The 24957-nt window shown below is 30.1% G+C and overlaps 1 protein-coding gene across 1 annotated transcript; it reads right to left on the bottom strand.

The window, feature by feature from the left end:
- Positions 1-948: 948 nt before the first annotated feature.
- On the bottom strand, positions 949-24925 carry LOC107439656 (twitchin). Its single transcript, XM_071183740.1, has 16 exons — positions 24910-24925; positions 23080-23234; positions 21191-21353; positions 18787-19080; positions 18602-18710; positions 17755-17933; positions 16258-16545; positions 14907-15037; positions 12279-14222; positions 9808-9928; positions 7944-8070; positions 7032-7207; positions 6204-6300; positions 4302-4351; positions 2584-2800; positions 949-1155 (listed from the first exon to the last, which is right to left on the bottom strand). The coding sequence occupies exons 1-16, from the start codon at positions 24923-24925 to the stop codon at positions 1065-1067; spliced, it is 4158 nt and encodes a 1385-aa protein (XP_071039841.1). The 3' UTR covers positions 949-1064.
- Positions 24926-24957: the final 32 nt, after the last annotated feature.

Genomic DNA, 24957 nt, shown 5'->3' with positions numbered 1-24957 from the left:
TCCGTACTCTTATTTTTGTTTTTAAGATTTATTTTTAAAACATGGTACTTCAATTTAATTTTAATTAAAGGACAATGAATTAATGATGGGTAAATTATTATTTAATATTTCAGAAGAAAAATTTAAAAATAAGATTTTAAACTTTAACTATGAAGAAATGTGTAAAACTTTCATTCACAATGATCCAAATGAGTTTAATTAAATTTTGAATTATTCGAAATGCATGAATTTATTTCGAAAATATTTACTATTACGCACTTATAATTTTATACGTTTCTGTATATACAGGATCTGACGTAATTAACACAACATATATTTTTAGTATTCTTCTTCAGATGGTATTGAAAAAGTCCCCATCAGGACTCACTTAATACATTTCAGCTGGAAGAAAGAAACACATTACAAAAGTCTGCCAAAACATTAATGAGGTAGCGGTATTAAAAACATCAAAAACAGTTTAAATGATTTATCTCACCTTCCGCGTTAAATATTCAACAGACTTCATTATTTTCATCTTTTCCTCATTTAAGTATTAATTTAATAAATCATTTTAATTATTTTTTTAATATCGCTTTTTTCAATTCAGACTACTAATATATGGATTTACCTGACTTCATTTTTGACAAGAACTCTAAAACTTTATTAAGAGTGGTTATTTCGTATTGCCTTGTACTTCTTTGTATTCTCTCCTAAGAAAACAAGCAATTTTTTTCTGTGGGAGACGCACTACATACATTTTTGCTAAAAATATCAATTCTTAAATCGTTTTCTTTCCTAACTATTATTATAATCGTAAATTCTTGAAAGAACAGTAGTAATAGTAATTTTTCCTCATAAATTTAAGTGACTTCATGATAAACTCAATCAGTATTACGGTAAACTCAAATTACAAATTTCAAACTTCGAAGATTTATTTGAAATATTATTGACATAAGAAAAAAACTACTATAAGGAGCAAAATAAATTGAATACACTTTTTTTGTAACTTTATTAACTTTTTTTTCCACAAAAAGTATAAAATAAAGACATAAAAATTGGTCATAAAAATTCCAGATATATAAATGTCACCTTGATAGAAAATTCACTTGTTGTGATAAAACAGCTGGGCGACCCCAACCGTAACTGTTCCCTGCTGACACTCTAAATGCGTAAGAACTAAAAAAGAAATAATCTATGTTGACACATCGAGATTGATTTATAAATTTTTATCGTTAATAAATAACATAATAATTCTGAATTTGCTTATTTCACACAAAAACTTTATGGGAAGGAATTCAAAAGAAACTTTTCATGAAATTTCATTGATTGTTGTATTCATTTCGAACGATGGTTAAAGAAAAAACGTTTATTAAATTTAAAGAAAATAAATATTCGACTAGGATATACGATATCTTAAGAAGTTAAAGAAATGAAATAAGAAAAAAAGGTTAAAGAAAAAAATGTTTAGCTTGATACACTTACAATAATAATCATTAGTAAAGCATTCTCCCTCAAAAGCTACATAGTGGTCTTAAAGGTATGTTTGGTAAGGCTCTATATTGCAAAAGGATGATGTCAATAAGATCAAAAGGATGGTGTCAATAAAATCAGCATAGCGCATTAGCCATCTTTACTTCCCGGAATAGCTGATGGGCTTTAAGTCGCCAGATTGAACCCTTTTCCATTACACTAATAGTGCTTATTTCCTTATCATCACGGCATAAATTTTTTTACGTTACGGAAGTGTTATTGATTAAATCCTATAACTTTTCGACAGGAGCCTATTCTTTTTCAAGTTGTAAATAAAAAATGAAGGATTATTTTGGCTCCGTGACCCTGAGGTATATTTATTATTGCGTAAAATTTATCAGAAATTTGTTCTTTAGAAATTAAAAACATAGTAAATAAACAAATAATGAAAGCTGAGGCTTTTCTATAAAATAGAATTTTAGAATTTATAAATTGAATTTTCCTTCTCCTGTGTTTTGTACGTGTTCTAAATAGGAAAAAATATTTAACATTTATAATAGAATATAAATGATAGCTGGTTTAATTTTGATTATCGTTTTTACTTGGCATTTCTGTTGTAAGAAATTATTTTAGATATCATAAAAAAGTAATGCATAAAAGCCATAATTTTTAATACTTAGTTAAATTCAACTTTTACTGCAAGTTAATTTTTGTTTGTTTCGCTGATTAGAGTTTCGTTTTAACTAATAAATTGCACAGTATGTGCAACATTACAGTCTGTACATTAACTTATTATTCGCAAAGTATTTGTATAGTCGTTTAACTTACTATTTGTACAGTATAGTTGATGCTAATGGAATAAAAAAAAACTATCTACATTTAAAAAAATATCATGTTTAAACGATATCAAAAGAAGATATCTAATGTTTGTTTATCAGTATTTTATATAAGTATATGATCCTTTTGAAGAAAAAGTACAATTTTTAGATAAAATCATCCTATAGTTTAAAGGTTTTAGTAGATCAATAAGCATATTCATAAACAAAAAAGGTATTAAAAAAACTATTGAAGACTGATTAAATTATATTTTCTATTTCGAATGAAATAATGAGATGAGACCAGAAAAATTCTTACCGTTTACACTTAAAGCCGTGAGCTGTGTATATAGTATTTCTCGTCTTGCCAACCTCTTTCCAGTGACTGCTGTTTAATAGTCTACTTTCAATAAGATATGTTAGACTGGATTTCTTTGTCAGATGACTCATAGGCGGAGACCAGGATAACATCACCCATGTTCGTCCTACGCTGAATATACTGAGGGTGCTAGGTGGACCCGGAATGTTGCTGACAGCTTCAATGAACAATCAACATATCACCCTTACAGTTGTTATTAATCATACTATAATAATTCGAGAACAGAATTATTCTACTGTTAACTTTATTATGTACAGAGGGTTCTACATTAGGCAGTTTTTCAAAATTTTATTGCATGAAAACAGTTAAGGTTAACAAAACAGTTCTTCAAAACTAAAGCAATTTCATATGACATGGAGTTAATGTTTCCTTCCAAAATTTAATCCTCCGGGATGTTTCCCAGACCGTCGCCAATAGCCCATTGTGCAGCTCTAGTGCGTCGTAAATTAAAAGGAAAAGGAACAACAAAAATCCTTCCAAAATTCTTAATTTAGTTAAAAAAGGTTTCCACAGATGGCGCTACAAAGAGTAATTTTGCAAATGAAAGAAAAACCAATTAAAAATTCGACAACAGTTTTTTAAATTCTTCCAATGCATAAAAATTATTGTTTAAAACTCTTTCAATGTAACAAAATTTACAAAATGTCCACCATCAGGCAGAATTACATGTCGTAATTGGAGGACGAAATTTGAAAGCATCAAAACGCAACGCAAGGAACAGTTGAAGAGACTCAAAACTCCATCTTTTAGGAGAATTATAATCTTATATGTGGGACTTTTCTCTCATATAAATTTGCTGGAGTTTATTTTTTTGTAACTTTACATGTTTGTCTGTATTAAATTTTTGAAAACCATCAGTCTACTTTAGAACTCTCTTTAAGTAATTAATCATTCGAATTAGTAATTTTAATTATCGTGCTTTGTGATAACTCATTTCAACATATAATTGATTGCTTAATATATAACTTCAATATATAATTAATTCAATAATAGTCATGCCATTGCGTGTTACATAAATGTGCATTAACTTTAAAATATTATCAGAAAGAACTGAGAAACTGATTTGAGGCCTGATAGCTTAATCACAAATTTACAATGATCACGATCGCGATCCACGACTGGACAGCAAATCAGATACTACGTAGTTCTTTGATCACGCTCTTCGATTGAGTAACGAACTCTCAACCCTCCTGCAACTGCATTTCATTTGTTAGTGTGTAACATTACGAAGAGATGTGCTTGTAAGATTCATTAACTTAAAAACACTTTTCTATAAATGCTCGGTGAATTCATGAACGTACGACCATAGTATCAGGATTCATCAACTAGCAACACTCTTGCATAAATGATCAGCAGATTCAACATTTATTAACGAACGTACGACCATTTAATCCCCTGATTCCAGTGGGAGATTCAGAGTTTGTTGGATTTCTTTTCCAAAAATTCTGAGAGATAATGATATCTCTATTCTTAAATCATTAAACAGACGTCAAAACTTTTCACTAGCAAAAATATCCAGTTCAACTGAACCATTGGATATCGTATTATTTCATTTTTTGTCTGTGAAGTTAAGAGTTTATTTCATTATTACTTTATAAAATGAACAACCTAAAAGCCTTTTTAAAGAGGTATAAAAATTAAAAGGTTTCTAGATTTACCTTGATCCTTTGGAATTTTTGGATTTGGTATTTCCGCACAACAAATATCACTGCAAATAAGAATATAAAATTATTACCATTGTAAATTAAAAAAAGCATTTTAACGTTGATTTCAGTCTCAGCCAGAATTTTAATATTTACTTTAAACAATTTTTTAACTAAATCAATCTACTTTTTCTTACAATAAATAGGAGGAAGACTTTTTTATTGGTAGGAAAAGTGACAAGTGAAAAGTAAACAAAATGACATTTATAATCATTATAAACTCTCAAAGGCATTCAAACATAATTTTTATTTACTTATCTGTTTTTACTATTCTTGTTAAATCTGAGTGAGACATGTATTTTAAAGTTTTAAACCAGTGAAATACATTAGCTGAAAATGTAATTTACTAACCCGTTAATTTTATTGATATTTAATACGTGAAATACAGTACACAAAAAATGGATCATCCTGAATAAGTTTTGATCTAATGATCGGATCTTCACATTTTAGGGCTCAATCCTAATTGTTTGAAGGGGTGACTACAAAAATGCTAATTAATTAATGCAGACTATATTTTAAGTTACGAAATCAGATACAAAAACTTACTTTCTCTGAACAAACGTACTTTTTTCTTCAACGGATTCAGATTTCTGACCCTCAAAATATGAAGGATAGCCGCAATCTGGGAAATATGTTCCCTATAATTTGGTCAAAAGAGCTATCTAAAGTTTGAACCCTTTAATGTTAATTTTACTTTTTGCGTATTTTGACATATCACGAGAACTTTTTAAACGAATTAAAAACATTTTGTGCACAATTCTAAAATTAGTTTATCTAAAGATAATTCCATGCAAAAAAATATTTTTTTTGAATATTTATTATTTTTCAATATTTTATTCAATAATACTCGAAATGTTTTTGAATTCAAGTGTATTGAATTCGAATTCGAATTCTTTTTTGAATTCGAAGAAATGTAATTTTGCAATGTAAAATCTAAAATTTGAGCAAAAGTGGTTGAATAGTTCCTGAGAAATTGAATTTCAAATATATGCCTTTTTTAAGAAAGAAAATTATTTCGAAATATGTCTTAAATCTCTTAGCAGTAGTGTGGAAATAAAGTCAACTACCAACATTAAAAAATGAGCAAAAGCGTCATTATCTCTATCTAAATTGACAATCAAGAACCAAAAAATTTGCAAATTTGACTAAAAATGCTTAAAATCTAAACATTTACATAAAAAAGGTATAGATTTAATTGATTTGTTAGTGGGCTAGACTTAGGTGATATTTTTATTTTGAAAAAAGAATATCTGTAAGAAAAAATCAGAATAATAACTAAATATCTTTAGTTTACTCAACATCACCGAAGTTTTAATTTGTCCGTTATGGCGGCAGGATTGAATTTTGAAAGGAAGAAAAAATTCTATGTAGTATTAGAAGTATAAATATTTTTAGTCAAAATTTCACAATTTTTGACCCATTTAGACATCAGATGATATTCATACAGAGTTATAAAATTTTGAATACTTCTTTATGACCGTATTTGACAGCTTGAAACGCTTACGCTAGAACGTTTAATGGCTATACCACTATAATGGTTATTCCAATTAAGTCTATGCACAAATTGAGTTTTAGATCGTTATTTAAATCTCTAGATATTTAGGGTAGGCAGTTTTTTGCAAATGTTATTTGTATGTTGCACACCCATGAAACATTTGCGCACGGCTTGAACTGAAATAGAATTTTATTTACATATATTAAATTAGATTTGGGGACACAAATTTTTCAAAAGTTTTTCCTGCTTAACCGAGAAAAAAAATCATCATAATTACAAATATACTAAGTATTCCTTAAAAAAACCTGCAATTTACTGAAACAAATCAATTATTTAAGAAACATTATAAATTATATACTCGCCTTTCACTGGATGATGAACTCTGAGATCTTTCAAAGAAAGATTTATTTTCTTGACAAGATTGATTTAGTTCAATATTTCGTAACGAAGACTTGTCTTCTGAAAAAAAATATTCATTGTGAAAATAAATGAAACATTGCAAATTCTATTTTAAGGCAAAAACTTCTTTTCACTGTATTAACCAATACAGCTGTATGCTGTTTTAGCTGTATGCTGTTTTACGAAATCTAACACCAATTTAATTTTCAACTTTTTATAAATTCGAGACTTGCAAGCGACGTCACGAGGGTCAACCTATCAGGTTCGACACATCACTGACAGTTATTCAATTAAATCTGAAGATTGATTCATGGGGATAAAATAATTTAATCTCCTTATATCTGTAACGTTTACACACCATGCACAACCACGTAATTATACACTACCACGTGATTAGTTGCAAGAACCCAATTAAAAATTTAAAAAATATTACTTCACTTAACGTTTTTAAGTCATTTTCGAAATGTAGTTTAATTAATTACTTGCCTTTTTTTCAAAAAGTTAACTGATATTTATGATTCTTACTTCTTAATATTAGCTCTGAAATTTTTTTATTTGTATCCCTATGCTTATTTAAAATCAAGTATATGTTTTCAGTGCTGAATCGAATGGCATTTACTTTTTAAAGTCAAAAACATTTTCCAAACCGTTTTTCTTTCGTGTGCATTCTACTTGCGCATTGTACAGGCATTTTTTTCGAAATCATGATGAATGGAGTAATTTCTAAAACTTAATGCATGTAAGGTTTATTTTTTGAATGGCTAATGAAATATTTAGATAAATTAATGTACCTTTAACAGAAATTAGAACTGTTGATACAGCAGAACCAATTTCATTTTCTAAATAGCAAGAATATATAGCGCTATCTTGTTCATCCGCTCTGTGGATTTTAAGTCGGCATGCTCCTTTATGGTTGCTGTAAACATCCACTCGTAAATTTGTCTCTATCCTCTCAGCATTCTTAAACCTAAAAAGAGAAATAATGCATAAACTATTTTATTTTTAACATGTATAGTCGATATTAAGCCTAAAAATTCAGATTTTCACTTATTAGCCTGTGGCTGGTAGACACTCAGTAGCCACTTTTTCCTTTAACCTAATAAGTCGGAGACCGATATTTTTTGGTTCTTTTTATTTAATAGCCACTTTTTGCAAACTTATTTTTTGCTCAGATTAAATTATATATTTTTTAAAAACTATTTATATGGGAAATAATCCACGGCTATATTAAAAGTTAATTACAATAAAAATATAAATATGTGGCAAAATTTAGTTAAACATACTGACTTTAAAAGACTTTATTTAAAAACATTGGGGGAGGCAAAATATCTTTAACGAACTCTAACGAAATTATATGTTAAGGAACTCTCTTTTCAATGCATCTTTCCAACAAAAATTGATGGAATCTGAAGAATCAAAATTTTGAATGGAGACATTAAACATTTGAGAGAAAATTCTTTTTTCCAGAGCCTTTCAGCATGGATGTACTTTTTTCATTTAACAATTTTCCTAGGAAAAAAATTGACATAAGAAAGTCATCGGTTGTTTATTTAATTTAACTCGCCACTTTTTTTGTTGACTTGTCAGGTGGTGAGTGCTTATTTTCTGGTTTAGTCGATGTTTTTAATCAATGATGTTTCATCACATAATAACTGTTACGATAAAGTACTGTAATTAGGGTGAAAAATTCTCAACGTAATTACCAAATGACGTTCGGAACTGGTGTGCCAGTCATTTTCCATTCGAGAGAAACCGTTTCTCCCTCAGTGGCCGTCACATCATCAGGGCAGTCTAAAAATTTGGGCACCTCTGGGCTGTCTTCCCTTTCACCTTCATATTAGAATAATAACATTTTACATTTTTAAGTCAAAAACAAAAACACATATAATTACACCATATCAAAAAAATATAGACACTGAAATAAATATGGAAAAAGTAGAGGAAACTACTAACATTGAATTTATTCAGCTTATGCTTTGCTTTCTTATACGGATGTTACACGAGTCATATAAACATGCAGCTTTACATAAAATGTGAGCATCGTTTCTAGTCTTAAGGTGGTTGAAATTGAGAATGTTAAGGTTCTTCCCTAATTGATATGAATCCGAGAAAGTGAATTATCATGCTCCAGCTTTTCAGGAATGTTTGGCTCTATTTATAATTATGTATAAATTATACTTGTGCTATTGTAATGGGTATATCACACGTGAAAAAAATAAGAGCAATTGTAAACGTAACCTCCACTCTATACTCAATTGCCGATAGGGTTGCTCAATTGACAAACGTAATAGGGCTACCATTTTTTGTTACTCATCTTAACTTTCAGCTAATACTATTATTTTTTCATGTGATGCTATTATCTCATATTTTCTCAACGATGCTTGTAAAGAAGTAAAAGTAAATCGAAAATGTTCTAAAATTGATATCAGTTTAATTTTATGTATTAAATTAATTAATTTAATGTATTAACTTAAAATTTGATCCGATCATTCTGTGCATCAACGTGGCCACCATTATTTCTTTAAATGGATTTGTAGCTCACGAACTGGGAGAAAAGTTCTTTCGAATAGAAATAATGCGCGTGATTTGAAAGATGAATCTCAATGATAAAAATTCCTAGAATTTATTCCTTGATTACACACCATCTCGTACACATAACATAAGCGGAAGGATACAGTGGAAGTTTTCAAGATTCCGTACTTATATTAAGATCTCGTAAATAATGGCACTCATTTCATTGTTTGAAAGTTCTCATGGAAGTATTTTCCAGCTGCGGCACATAAATTCTATCTTGAAGGTTTTAAAATGTATGTTTGATTTTTGGTGCGAATTTTGCGTAAACCTAGCATAGTTAAATTTAACATTGTTTCAAGCTTGCATGGTTTGTTTATTAATGAGCGTTGTTGGAGTCTTGTGATAAAGGTTGCTGCTACATTAAAATCAACCTTACAAGTCTATCTGGAAATTTTTTTTCTATAACCGTCGTTTAACAGCCGACCCAATTTCATGGGTTTACGAGTATTAATGTTCAACTCCATAGCCTTGTAATTTTAAACCCAATACAGAAAACAAGGGAACTCTTGGATCGAGTATTGAGAGAAATTTGCCTTCGTGGAGGACTTTTCGATGGAATTAACCCGCATTTCCGTTACACGGAGAGAGAGATCACGAGAGCCTCCCACGGTTAGCCTGACGACAAGGGGGCTCTAACCCATGATCCGTCTATCACTGAGGATATTTCACATTAGCACTGTGGTCGGTGCAAGCCGGATGCGGAATTCGTATCGCCTCATTGGATCGCCTCCAGGTTCGCCTCATTGGAAGGCGAACGCTCTATCCCCTGAGCCATCGCGGCTCTTGAAACATTTATTGTGATAGAATTTATCTAGGCTACACAGCAAATCTTGCCATAGAAAAACCGTAGTAAATTTATAAACAGAAAAAAAACGTCAAATTATGCAGAATATTTACTTTGAATATGTGCGCAGTAATTAATAGAACGCAATGCTTGAATCAGAATAAGAATAGTTGTAAGATACTTAGGTCCGTTGTAAAATGAGATTTTACCTATTACTTGCAAATAAGCCTCCGTTTGTGCAGAACCGTGAGGATTGGTAGCTAAGCATATGTACTGTCCACTGTCGGTTGATTTAATGCTGTAAATATCAACATAAAAGCCAAACTCCATCTGTAATACAGAATACTTACTTTAATGGGAATTTTTTTTATGGGATACATCTTAATTTGAATAGTTTAATTAGTAAATTTAACAAACAGCATTGAGGAAAATACACGTACAATGCGTAAAATAAAAAACGGACTAACCTGAATGACGTTTGATCTAATGATCGGATCTTCACGTTCTATGACTCAGTCGTCTTAATAGTTCGATGGGATACCCCAAAATATGTTAATTAATGCAGACGATATTTTATGTTACGAAAACAGATACAAAAACATACTTTTTCTGAATTAGCGTACTTATTTTTTCGACTGAGTTTGATTTCTGACCCCTGAAATATATGGAATAGCCGTAAAATGGGAAATATGGTCTCAATAGTTTGGTCAGGAGAGCGGCCCTAAGTTTCCACCCCTTAATGTTAATTTTACTTTTTGCGAATACATATATCAAGAACTTTTTAAGCGAGTTGAAAAATTTTTGCTTACAAAAATAAATTTCGCTTAATGTGCTATGTAAAATACAACTTTTAGTAAATATTTATTAGTTTTTACTATTTTATTTAACAATAGTCAGAAACTATTTCAAATTGTGAGGTATACAATTTTTCATATCATTTTAAAGAGTAAAATTTTAAGTGACGAAATACAAAATTTGTGAGAAATCGGTCCATTAGTTCCTGCTAATTCAAATTTTAAAAATACGACTTTTTCATAATTCGATTTCTCAGGATCTATTGGTCTCATTTTGTTCAAGTTTTGTAACTTACTTTATAAGATTGCATTCTTAAAAATTAGGCACATATTTGTATATTTTACAACATAAAATTGTTCCGTTTTTATTGAATAAAATAGTAAAATTAATAATTATTAAAAATTATTTTTAATATGGAATTAGTTTTGGATAAACGAATTTTATGATTGTGAGCAAAAAGTGTTCAATTCGCTGGAAAAGTTCTCTAGATATGGGGAAATACACAAATTAAAATAACATTAAGGGGTCAAAACTTGTGACCAATCAGCTGTCCTGACCAAATTATGGGGACTATATTTCCCAGATTACGGCTGCCTTCTATGTTTCGGGGTCAAATATCCGAATTTGTAGTAAAAAAGGTATGTTTATCCGCAGAAAGTACTTTTTTGTGTCTGATTTCGTAACTTAAAATATCGTCTGCACTAATTAAGTAACATTTTCAAGGCTATACTCTCTTGAACCTTTAAGATTGAGTCTTAGAACGTAAAGATCTGATCATTAGATTAAAAGTTATTCACAATGTCCGGTTTTAGTTTTGCGTATGTGTACAATGTTTATCGTGAAATCAATCTATGCAGTCTATTTATCGGCCAATTATATCGTTTGGTACGTAATAACGTTTTGTTTGACACGTTATAGTAGAGTTACACGCTGGCATTAGAAATGAGCTTGGGCTCAATTTTTTCTGGTCCGAGGCCACTCGAGTTCGAAGTTTTCAAATTCGAGCCAACATACATCGGAAAACAGAGAGAAATTATATATATGTCTGATCATGCCGAGGCTGAAATGTAATATAACAGATAAGGCCCGAAATTTGCAAAGAGATAAATCCGAAACTTGCGAAGAGAAAGGCCAATTACTAAGACTACTTATTTAAAGATAAAACACTTCTTAGTTTTGAATATTTAATGTATTATATTTTTTACGTTTTTGTTTACGTAACTGTAAACTGTACCTAATAATAATATAAAACATACCAAATAATAATATATGACTGCACTAAAGGAATTATTGTATAGTCGTTTAATTTAAAAGTTGAAAGAAAGTGTATGAAAACTTTATCATTATTCAAAGCTCATTCGCCCCTGAATACTTCAGATAATGAACCCTAGCTTACGTTAGGCATTAAGATGGGCTGAGCCCGTTTTATCTCCAATCGGTATATAATCTATAGATCTTGGGAGACCCATCTTCTTTTACCATGGTTTTCATCTTTTTCGCCAACGACCATAGGGGTTGGTGAGTGGAGCCTTCAAGTCTTATTAAAACGGCAGGAAACTGTTTACATATTTAAAAAAATATATTCACTCTTTCAAACTACATGAAATTTCTAGATTACTGTTTATACAACGGAATATACTATATGTTTAATTAATGAAATTAAACTCGCCAACGCTTAAGCTATTAAAGAAACTTCGAGTTTTTGTCAAATAGAAGTTCTTTTTTTTTGATCTCCAGTGTGGAAACAGACAAAGTACATATTAAAATAGGACTTTATTTTTTTATATTTTGTTAAAAAATATCTCTGTTTAAAATTGTCCTATTTAGATTTTAAAAACCATTTTACCTTGTAAAATCTTTAGCATTCCTAGTTTGATTAACTTACCAAATCATTAAAGATGTATCGAGATTTTTCTTTCAACAACTTTCCATTTTTGAGCCAGACAACATCTGGGGCTGGATCACCTGTTATTGAGCAATATAGTCTTGCGCGCGAACCCCTCTGTACCACTTTATTTTGCAAGTGAGTTATGACTTTCGGTGGATAAGATTCCAGCTTGGGTTCCTCAGTTTTCATATCATGGACATCTTCAGAAAAGTCGATTAGATCGATTGCTTTCGTCTTGCGCTCATCCGTCAAGGCAACGTCTTTTTCAATGGCATTGCCATTAAGACTCTGGTGAATTTCGTGAACAACTTGTAAATCCTTCTCTAAGGAATCCAATTCTTCGTGCAGAATATTCTCTAACGATTCAATCTGCTGCGCTTTTTGTGAGAAACTCTTCTCCACTTGTTCGGCAATAAGTAATAATTCCTCAAAGCTTTTGCCTTTCAAGGAAACTCTTTGCGCTAGCGTAGGGGAATGGTCTTCTTCGGTGTCCTTAAATTCAACTGTTTCAGTTTTGAAAGTGTCTGGAAGGGAAGAATTTGGAGATATAAATGGTAACCAGCTAGGAGTATCATATATATAGTCATCAGAAATAAGAAGATCGTCCATATCAAACTTGGTATCCTCTTCATCAATATATTTGTTAGTATCTAGTGAAATTAACCTGGACTTTTCAGCACTAAGTAAGCTTGAAGCAGACTTCTCCAAAATATCTGTTTCAAACGCATCTAAGACATAATTGCTTTCAAGTGCATCATCGAGTCCTAATTCCCTTATATAGGAAGAATTAAGTTCATCGGATGTTTTACGCAAACGTCCAAGAGCTTCTGATTCATTGTTTGCAGTAGTTGAATAGGCACGTGTTTTTGTTGGTATAGTGTGGCTTTTTTGCTTAAAGGGCAACACGCTTAAAGCCATTTTACAATTCATTAATGGAATGGGGGTTAGAGTTGCTAACGTTTCATAATCATCTAAGGGGTGCACAGTTGGACTCATTTTGCAGTATTGCTCACTATTTTCATTTATAAAATCGTGGACATTTTCAAAAATTTGTGTATCATTTATCAAAATTGGTCTAAAGCAGTCCCAAGTTACCGAAACTTTCAAATGATTCAAATGACTCTGGAATGATTTACAAGTTTCGAGGTCTTCAGGTTGAAAAACTATAATAGCAAGATTAACTTCTTCTACTACAGAACATATAGCAAATTCGATTTGTGACGTTATCAAATCAGTAAACTTGGTTGAAAGGGATGGTAAAATTAACCATTTTGTTCTACTTGTCACCTCATCTATAGTAATAAAATTGGCAAGATTTAGATAAATACAACTGAATGCTTCAAATATTTCTACTGAAACATCAATCATATTCCATTGCCTGGTACATTTATGAGTTAGTGGCTTATTCTCGAAAAATGCATCTTTTTCCAAGGAAATAATTTCTAACCAAGTTAAATAAAATTCGTTATAATCCATTGTATATGTACCGCTTTTATAATCTATACTCGTTTCTTCTATAGTTATCAGTAAACCTTCAGTAACAGAATCTAACATGTCTTCAGTTGCATGGCAGATTAATTTGTTTGGTATAGATAGTTCTGTGTCGTTTGGAATGAAACTTATGAAATCAGTGGTAATTTCACCCGGAGAACTGTTATCGAAATTGTATTCTTTTGTAGAACCTTTTCTTACTGTTAAATCAGCCTGCTTTGCTTGGTTGAGGTCTGCCAGGAATTCATGCTCGTGTTCAATTTGTTTGTCATTTTTATCATCAACCAAATTCATTGTTCTCAAATATTTTCTCTCCTCGCTTGGTGCGCTGATGCCAAACACGTTGATAGATTTTACTCTAAAGTAACAACCTTCAGTTTCTTCAAACATTCCGAGATTCAAATACGTGTTGCGAGAGGTGGCTAGCTTGAACCAGTTGATATCTTCCTCCTAAAAGGAAATGAAAGTTCTCAAATAGACACCAGAGTTGATTTTTATGGTAATTTTATTCATTCAGAATAACCAGTTCAAAGTTGATCATGCATATTATTGTTTAACAATAACCTTAGATAAAACCTGGCCCAAATTGGCATCGTAATATGAATCAAATTTGAACTATATTCTGGTTTTTGTGGGGAAGAATACATTTTACTGGCATAAATATCTCAGAAAGTTGTGAAACGGATTTTTTATTTGATGTAACCGACTGGAATTTTGAAAAATGTGCAGCTTCTTTTTATGAAAAGAAAGCTTTAAAACAAATCTGAAAGAAATAATTACTTTTATGGTTAAATAACAATAAAAAAACTCTTAAATTGTGCATTCAAAATATTTCAACCACTTAACACAAAATTTAAAAATTATTATCCTAAATTTTAAAAATATCATTAAAATGATAAAATCATCAAAATCATAAAATAAACTTTTAAAAAAATGACACATTAGTTCAATCAAATTAAATTTCATAAAATAATATGGCTGAATTGCATAAATATATGGTAATATTATGACGTGTAGTAACATGCATTGCATAAATATAAGACAAATGTATGACATGTATTGCAAAAACATATGACAATATTTAAAAACAATTCTTTGGTATTGTCATTGTTTTTTTCCATCTCTTTCTCTTACCATTCTTTTTTCCACAATGTAATTGAATATCTCACTTCCTCCATCGCAAGAGGGTGGATTCCATTTTATAACTACACCTTCATCTTCATCAAAATCAAAGATAAGGCCGTCTTTTATGGGATCTGGAGGACCTGGAATAGCATACATTTATTTATTTCAATTCAGACAAGCTGGGATGTATAAATTCGAAGAGTTGGAAATATAATTAAAATAATGAGTTCACCAATCATTAAACTGCTATTTTTTTTTAAAATCAAATGTGATAAACAATTATTGAAAATATCGATATTTTAATCGCAAGTTTCTTGTCACATTTTTATAATGACAGTGTTTGTATTATTAAAATTACATTTGACAGATAATAGGGAAATTTTTTCTTATTAATTTTCTTATAAATTGGCTAGTTAGTGAAAAATGTAACATAAAGTTCTTATAACCTAAGCATTTCGAAGCATAAATGTGAACAATTTTTATTTAAAATATTTTTTAATATGATTATCATTGTAATTAAATTAAAAATCTACTTCAAATATCTGGCTATAAGGTTATGAACAGAAATGACATTTTAAGGATCCAAATTTAGCTATTAGTCTTAATATTTATGTTAAAAAATTAATGATTTTAATGAATGTAATTGAGCTCAGGGGATTTAACGTTCACCTTTCAATTACGTGACTCAGATTCGAATCCCCGCAGTGGCTGGTTGATACGAATTCTGCTTTCGGTTTGCATCGAACTCAGTGTTGACGTAAAATAACTTCAGTGGTCATGGTGGATCATGGGTCAAATTCCTATTATTACCGGGCTAACTGTGGGTGGGTTTCGTCGTTTTTTCTCCATGTAAGGTGATCGTGGGTTTATTAATTTGAAAATCCCCTCGAAGATCAATTTGCCCCAAAGCTTGACCCAAGAGTTCTCTTGTCTTCTGGATTGGGTTCACAATTACAAGGCTACGAGTTGAACATTGATAGTCGTAAACTCAGAATTGGGTAGGATGTTCACCCCCGGTTTAAAAATAAAATATTAAATTAGTGTGATAGAAAAGACTGGTTTATTTATTTCATTATTTTTCTTTTTGTTGAAAAAAAGGGGAAAAAAAGCTTTGTAAGAAACCAAACTGAATAAAGGCAAATGCCGTAAGTACCTTACATTCTTGAAAATGCCCCCTGTTTCTGAACAGCTTGGAAACATTGTACTATTTTATAGAGACTTTTTTTATTTTAAAGAACATATTTTTTTTTTTAAAGAAAAAGTTGTATGGTTTAATGTATAGAAATTTCTGAAATTTAGTTATACTTAAATGAAATTTGTTAGCATGGCGAGAAATAATATTAGCAAACATAATGCGTACCAGACACGGTAACTTTAACGGTTAGATGATCCTCACCCACTTCGTTAGTTGCGAGGAATTTATAATTTCCTGAGTGATTCCTGGTTACATCTTTCTTTTTTAATTCGAAAGATTCGTGATCTTGGATGACTTCAAACTCATCACGGGTGCTCACGACTTCTTCATTGAGAAACCATTCCACTTTTGGTAGAGGTGTCCCAAGCACTGTTATGCGAATTCTCAATGTGTCATCCATGTCGTAAGTTAGTCCCTCTCTATAAGATGGTGGACAACTGATTCGAGGTGGACCTAAAATGGAAGAAAGTAATCACGTTTGGGAAATTTGGCAAGCTTCATTCGAATGATTAGATTAGAATATTAAAGTCTAAAATGTTTGAAGATATTAGGGTACCCGAAGTGTCACTCATCAATTGGGCTGACTTCTTTTTTTCGCAGATAGTTTTTACCCATTGGCCAAATGGGTGTTGTTTTGGGTTTGATGGCGTGCGCACTTTATTTGGAAGTCATCACACTTTTCAACTGTGTTCAAGAGTAATAGTAAACAGTGCGCATGCGTCGTCATAGCATGCGTTGCTATGTCAACTGATGCTGCTTGATAATTTTTTTAGAATTCCTTTTTTTTCACTTTTAATTTTATTATGCATTAAGTTGCTGAGTTTATTTTTGAGATATGGGACCAGAGAGATCCCAAATACTTTTTGAGTTGCGAATAAAAGAGAATTTCATCATTTGAACAATATATTTTAGTTTCTGAAATCATGCGTGATTTTATTTCTGTTTTAAAAACAAATTATTAAAATATAAATAATCAAAATATACAATTTTGTTCTTAAATAAGTCGCTAACTTTAATTCGATTCAGAGATGAAAAACATTATTGGCTGAAAATGATTACTTCAAGATTTTCCTCCCTAACCGAAAACTTAACTTAAACTATAAAATTAGAATAAAAATTCTGTTATTTTGAGAGATAAATTGAAAAACTCTTGTATAGTTATGCATTTCACAAATATTTCTTTTTAAACAATTTATTCTATAAACAGTTCTTTCTCCTCTTATCATCTCAATTATCTTTCAAAACTATTTTTAATAAGTATCTTAAATTTGATTTTTTTCTATTTCATTACCTATTAAGATTCTTCGCGAATTGTTTCCCTCAAAATAACATTTTCATTAATTTTTTTATTCATTTTTTTTGAAAAAGTAAAGACATTTACATTTTATTTTTTAAATAAAAGTTTTTTAGTATATTTTAGGATGTCGGAATATAAAAGAAGCACTACTATGTATGACTTTTTTATTTAGTTCAGTTTTGTTGAATTATGAATATTTCTTCTAGTATCTTTACATTTGTAAATAAAATTTACAAAGATATATTTATTACAAAATTTAGTTTACTTGTAAGAAAAATGTACCAATTAAATTTATTAAAATGTTTTAATCGTTTCGTTTAATTAAAGTAGATAAAGTAGGTTGAGTTAAATAAGGAAAAGATTACTGAGAATTTTAATCTTCGCTTCTGAAGTGATTTCTCCAGCAGAATTTTTCAAAATGCATTGAATAATAACATCATCGTCATCAGATTCCACTTCCTGTAGTTTCAGTTCTGACTTTAAACCTTCTTCGCTTTTTATTGTAGAAAAAGAACTCTCTCGTACGCGTATTCCATCTTTTGTCCTGCAAAGATTGATTATTGATTATGTATGAGCAAAGCTATGAAAAAATCTGTATCAAAAACTTTCAAAAGAAGTATACACAGTACATATACAAAATCAGTAGTGTAAAAATACAAAAATTTTAAAATGTATGCATAATTTTCTACCCAAAAGTTAGTTTTTTTCTGCATTTTTCATGCTTTAAAAATAAAATTATAAATATTTTTTTACCTAATGTAAAGTTTCACATACTGTAAAAAGTAACTGTAAATTATGCAGGAAAAATTTTTTTACAGGAAAAACTGTTCAAAGAAAAATTTAGATTTTTTAATGCTGTTTCAGATTTTTTAAATTCCTGTTTTTTCACTGACTTTTTGTGTACATTTGACGGTGTAAAGATGTTTTTAACATAGCAGTTTCTCTCAGTTTTTCACCCTAATCATAAGCAAATTTAAAATGTCAATTCAAATTCTGATTTTTGCTACGCAAGTTTTGCTTACTGTAAAAGAACTTTATCCTTTTTTTTTTTCAAATCATTTTAAGATTATTTGAATGATTATTCGCAATATTCATTGCATTGTTCTTTTTTGAGAAATTGAAAATTTTAATTAATTATTGATCTTGAAACATTATTAACCCTATCTTCCATTTTATTATCAGGATAAGATTTGAATAAGGTTTTTTTTTTACCATATCACTTGAATAGGAGGAGTACCAGTAAATTCACACACAAACACTGCTAAGCCATTCTGTTCCACGAAACAGTCAGCGATTGGAATGATTATTACAGGTTGTTCACCTACAAGGGGATCAGAATTTTAATTTTTTTCAATTTCAAATACAAACACTTTTGTTGTCTATTTTTTAGTACTTACATATCGTTTCCGTTAAATAAATCGTCTCAGTTTTTTCGCTTGGCTTACTCACACTGTGCACATTCTCGCTGCTGACGCGAAAGGTGTATTCTCTGTTTGGAGCTAAGCCTGTCACAAGATACGACGTTCTGGTTATGATCTCTTTATTACACTGTATCCACATGCCGTACTTGGGTTCGAATCTCTCTATTATGTAGTTGAGGTCTTCAGTAACAGTTGGAACGGTCCACTGTAGATGCGCCGAATCATTATCGTGTATTTCAACTGAAGGTTTTGATGGAGTTGGAGGTTTTTCTGATCGATGAAATAGTAGATGTAAAGATAAAATATATAGAAAAAAAATTAAAATTCATGCAATTTTAAAGAAAATGCATCTAATTTAGTTAAAAAATTTAGAAGTAGTTTCTTTTTTAAATTCAAAAAAGTACAACCGAAAAAAATTAACGTATTTTTTAAATTTTTTATCATTTTTTTACTACTTTAAGGTTACTATTTGATTAAAAAATTTATTCTCTTCAAACATACATAAATAAGAAATAACAGTCGACGTGTCTCAAGCACTTTAATATTTCAAATCACTTTTTATTTTCATTAACGTCTGGTAAGTCTTGAAAATGGACGCCTGCTTTCGAAAAACGGAAGCAATCCGACTGTTATTTCCTATTCATATATTTTTGAAGTGAATGAATCAAGTCATACCGCTTCAGTTTCTTGGTCCTGTTTTTTAAAATATTTTAAGAGTGTTTATCAAAGCACTTTCACCCCAAAAGCTAAATAGTTGTTGTAAAAAAAGTTGTAGTGAAAGTGAAGATAAAGATTTTTAAGCCAAGCTATAATTTTAATCTATAGAAGAAGGCGTTGTACCTTGGGACAGTTTGAGAACAATATTTTTATTTTAACTTGGAATTTTTGCTTGGATTAAAGATTTTTTAAAGAATCTATACCACTTCAAAATTAATACTATTTTACTTTATAAGGAAGTAATAAATTATTTTTTACACCCTTGCAAAGTATCTCAATTTGCAACACCATGTTGTACCTTAGAATGCAGGTTATTGTACCTTGGTACTAAATTCAAAATAAATAAAATCTAGTAAATAAATCTTATTTAATGATTATAACATTTAAAACGTTATGGAAAAAAGGTCTTTATCTATCAGATTAGTCCACGGTTATGGCAAATGCACTGAAATTCACAGGGAACTTGAGTGAGTGCTTTTTCCGCACTGAAGACCTTGTTTCTGAGGGTGAAGGCAATTTACATATTATTTCAACTTCATCTATTTCATTAACAGTTTCATTTCTTAAAATGAAAGTGCTCGTTCCCGTTTTGATAAGCACAAGATTCCGTTCGTTCCCGTTTTAACAATTTAGTCTCATGGTGTATAACACATTGAAAAAAAAATATGCATGTAAAAGTGTTTGCCGTTAGTGGTTCAGATTAACTAACCGTAGTAGAACCCAATTAAAAGTTCAATACACTATCTTAATTTAAAAAAATAATAAATTAGTAGAAATAGAAGAATAAATAAATGAAATAATAATAATTTACTTTCCGATGAAATTTTTTATTTTTTATTTTCTAGCTCCCACAAATTTCACTTTAAAGTTGCTAGCTAACATACGCTAACTCTTGGTGCTAAGTAATACCTCCTAGAAAAGAGAAGGCCTCAGCTAGGGTTGCCATAAACAACAAATTTGATCCTTTAGTAGTCAAAACGTAATGACATCCTTCACAATAACCACCACTGCGCAGCTTAGTAGCCCGAGCGTTGTGACATCTTTATAATTTTCATCTACTGCACAGTTTATGTTAGTTACGTCAGACTACTAAATTGATCCGTGCTGAGGCCTTCTTTCTTCTAGGAGGTGTTGGTCTAAGGGACCAATTATGTCAGGTCAGTTTTGTTACTCTCCAGTTGATGGCAGGGCTATGCTGTTAGTCAGAAGGTACAACGCTCTCCCCTATCTTATTGTAAAAATTTATCTGAATCTTGTGACCAACAAAGAGATTAATAATAAAAGTTTTTAAAAATCAAAAATTCGGCAAATTTTTCCTACCTGGAGGAAAATCTCTAAAATAAGCAAATAATTGTTAAATTGTGAAAATTTTTACGAAACCAGGCATTGCAGTGCTAAAATAACTTTTTGAATCGCAAAATAATTAAATCACAAACACTTTTCCCCCCCAAAACTGTGACTCTAAATGTTCATATTTTTTACTATTTTAGTAATTAGTATAGAATGTGAAAATAATAGATGAGCTAAAATTAATCCTACAGTCATAAATAACTATTACAATTTCACAGTAGTCATAAAAAATGCGTATAATTTACTGATAAACTTTATTTCATGCAAATAAGAGAGCTTCCGAAAAACAGTTTTAATGAAAATTCGAACTTACTACTAGCAGCTTTAATTCGGACCAGAGTTTTGTTCAACAAGCCTTCGCTCCGTCCAGCCACATTCTGAGCGTACACCCGAAACTGATAAATATGCGATGTTTCCAAACCAGTGACATCATATTCGGTATTTTGTCCATCTGACCAAAAATTTATTTTTCTTACCTTAAAAACCAAAAATAGTTTAACACCTATATTAGAATACAACATAAGACAGCCTGTTTTATTCTAAACGAAATCTAATTGTAATTAGGTTTGATTTGATTGTTTAAATGCTTAAACTTTATGTTATGGAATTTTTTAAAATCTAAAAATTCACTACCACTTTTATTTGATAGAAGATGAATTTTCAATGTCCACGAAAATGTAGTAAACATAAAATTATTTTAATTATAACTTAAATAACAAATCAAAGATAATTTAAATTAAAATCACAGCATTTTAAACGATATCAAAATAAAATAAATGGTTTTAAACATTACGTACTTTAGCTGTAAGGAGGAAAAGTTTCAATTTTTACTGACCTAAAATAAAAAATAAATGGCAGGTTACTTTCCAAAAACCTCCCCGTGACCAGCAGAAACCACTCGCTGTCTTTTGTTAGCATCCGATGATTTTCGTATTAGGTTTGGTATCATTTATCATTATATCAATTATCATTGTCATCAATTATCATTTATCATTCTATCAATTATCATTCATTATGATATCAACTCGGAACATTTTCACCTTTTGAGTTCACTTAAACTTAGCTTCAAATTTTTCATTTCCTTTTTCTCTTCTTTAAAAGTTGTGTGTTTGTTAATCTTTTTTTGTCGAAAAGTGCTAGAAATTTTATTTGGCGATAAATTTTGCTAGAAAATAATTATAACTTGTATAACTACTGGTGCAAAAATCAAAGAATCAGCCTAACTAAAGCCCAAAAAATCAAAGAAGTAGCCCAACTAAAACATTCCTGATTTATTAAAACATATAAATTGCAATATAACTTGCAGTTTTCTGATCTTTCAGAAAATGGTGTAAAATAACAAAACTGTGTACAGTTTTGAAAATAGTGTTCTAATAACTATCGTGAAAATAGCCAGTGTCTTAATAAAATCATAGAAATAAACACGTTTAAGAGAATGCTGCAGCTTACAACTAGATACCTGTAAGTGACGTCATCGTAGGTAAATCATGGCATTTGTCGATTCAGAAGCCAATCAGGTTTGACAGACTTGCGTGACGTCATTTACAGATATCCAATTATATCTCATTTAATTAGCGTGGTTAGGCATAATCACTTCTTCTCGAGTTGCGAGTACCAAGGTTGTTAATCAAATTTCTTAATGTTTGTTCGACATTAAATAATATAAACATTTGATGATTAGCACTTACTACTTATTATCACACACTTTTTTTACGAACGCTATACGTTGAGAAAATTTCGAAAGTTTGTCATTTTGAATTGGTGATAGTAGTTTTCCTTTATACTTGTTTTTTTTAAATTCAAATATTGAAGACATAAATTTAAAATAAATACTGCAGATTATATGCACATATTTAAATAATCTAGGAGCTAATTGGTTTTTGTTTGAATAAAAGAAAAGAATTACGATTCTACACACATTAAATTTATCTAAATATTTTGTCCATTTTATCTGTAGCGAACGAGGACTAGGATTATTATGAATGACGGCGGTGTAACATACTACTTTCATTTAATGCGTTGATTAAAATTTCGTTTTTAAATGCGATTATTTCACTATCTTTTAAACCGGTACGAGAAAAATTCAGCCCTCTCCCGAGTTATGTTAGCCTTGATTATATGGTATATTCTCTTAGCTTTTTCGAATGAGGAAATTTGTTAGTTTATTTACCATAAAAAAATATAAACATCTTTCATACATACATCCATATGAAGAACGTCCTTTGCTTCTATAACATATCCTAATATCGGTCCACCGTAATCTTCAAGAGGTGGCTTCCATGACAGATGAACTGAATCAGCCTGAATATTACTAATCACAAGAGGACCTTCAGGACGACTTGGTTCACAAATGATTCCTTTTGAAATAAAAATTATTCCAATGATTTTACTCAACGATTATCTTAACTGGGTTTTTTTTAACTAACTAACTTCATGCTTTACTTTGAATAATCAGAGGGACGAACCAAGATTTTTTTAATGGTAATCAAATTTTGAATCCAACGCTTCCTGAAAAAAAATTATAATTCTAGCTCATTTTGAGTATAACATGTAAATGAACTCGTTATGTAATTAAATTTCGATGAATCATAGTCATGTGGTAAAAAGTACCAAAAGAAAAATTCGATTAAAACGATGAATTTTAATTAGATTTTTTGAAATTATTAAAGTAATATATCTGGACCAATATAGTTATTCTAGCTAAATTTATAATGAGCTGGCTGTATTTTGTAATGAATGTCTGTACACTGGAAAATTATTATTGTTCAATCTATTAGTTGGATTTGAGAAAAAAAATACAGTCAGACTTGCAAAATTCGCCCTAAACAATTCAAAATATTACAGTCTCAAATTATATATAGTCTCTCAAGCTATAGAGACAAACAGAAAATAAAATTCCATGATCAAATATTAAATTCAAATTTATCTTAGAATGCTATATTTGAGAATTAAAATCAAATATTAAATTTTCTTTAAAATTAAAATTAAAAGCAAAGCTTTATTATTAATTACTAGAAAACGAAACAAATATTGTTTATTGCTTTATCAAAGGCAATTTTTGTGTCATTCCCACAAATGTTACGAAAAGATCTTTATAGTTAAACAACGCCAGAGTAAAAAAGACTAAGAGAATATTTGGAGCACGCACACAAAAACTTAAGACCGCATAAAATCAGCCACATGAACCACCCGAAGATCAAAAGAATAACTGAAAAAAAAAATTGATTTTTTTTTAACCCGTAGTGACACAACACCTCCTAGGAGAAAGAAGGCCTCAGCACAGATCAATTCAGTAGACCGACGTAACGAACATAAATTTCGCAGTGGATGAAAATAATAAAGATGTCGCTAAGTTCGGGCTACTAAACTGCGCAGTAGTGGTTAATACGAAAGAGGTCACTACGTTTGGACTACTAAAGGATCAAATTTCTTGTTTACGGCAATCAGTGCGGAGGTCTTCTCTTTTCTAGGAGGTATTGAGTGATATTGGTTTCTTTGCTGAAGAGGTGTGCCCAAGTCTTTTTTCTTAGGAGGCATGCAATTCAGAATACAGTAAAAGGGGATCTTGAATTTTTCCCAATAATATTAGTTCCAAATAATATTAATTTTAATATGGTTAATTTAAATACAGTTATATCAGCTTCTTTAACAGCTAAAAAATATAAGCTAAGTTTTATTTTTAGAGGAACTAAGATAAGATTTCATAAAACTGTGTCAATATGAATATTTTTTTTTACAAAAATTGATGGTAATCAATAGACTTCAGAGTAAAAGTACCACCAATTAAGTTTGAATACTATAAGAATAATTTATTTATGAATAAAAATGTTTTGCTGTTTAATTACTGTACAATTTATATTTTTATAACTCTTGACGCAATATTATGCCCATTGTATAACATTGTAATTAGTTTCTTATTATTATACAGAATGTTTCTTAAGGATATATATATCCATCCTTAAGAAACATTCTGTATAATAATAAGAAACTAATTACAAAGTTATACAACTTTTTGCAACAGAGACAAGAAACCTTTTCTCCCAATCATTTTAACGGAGGCAAATAAGTTGTTTGTAAAAA

This window comes from Parasteatoda tepidariorum, chromosome 7 (genome assembly GCF_043381705.1).
Source record: "Parasteatoda tepidariorum isolate YZ-2023 chromosome 7, CAS_Ptep_4.0, whole genome shotgun sequence".
NCBI lineage: Eukaryota > Metazoa > Arthropoda > Arachnida > Araneae > Theridiidae > Parasteatoda > Parasteatoda tepidariorum.
Note: the sequence above shows the minus strand (reverse complement) of the source record. Positions and strands in the feature narration are given on the sequence as shown.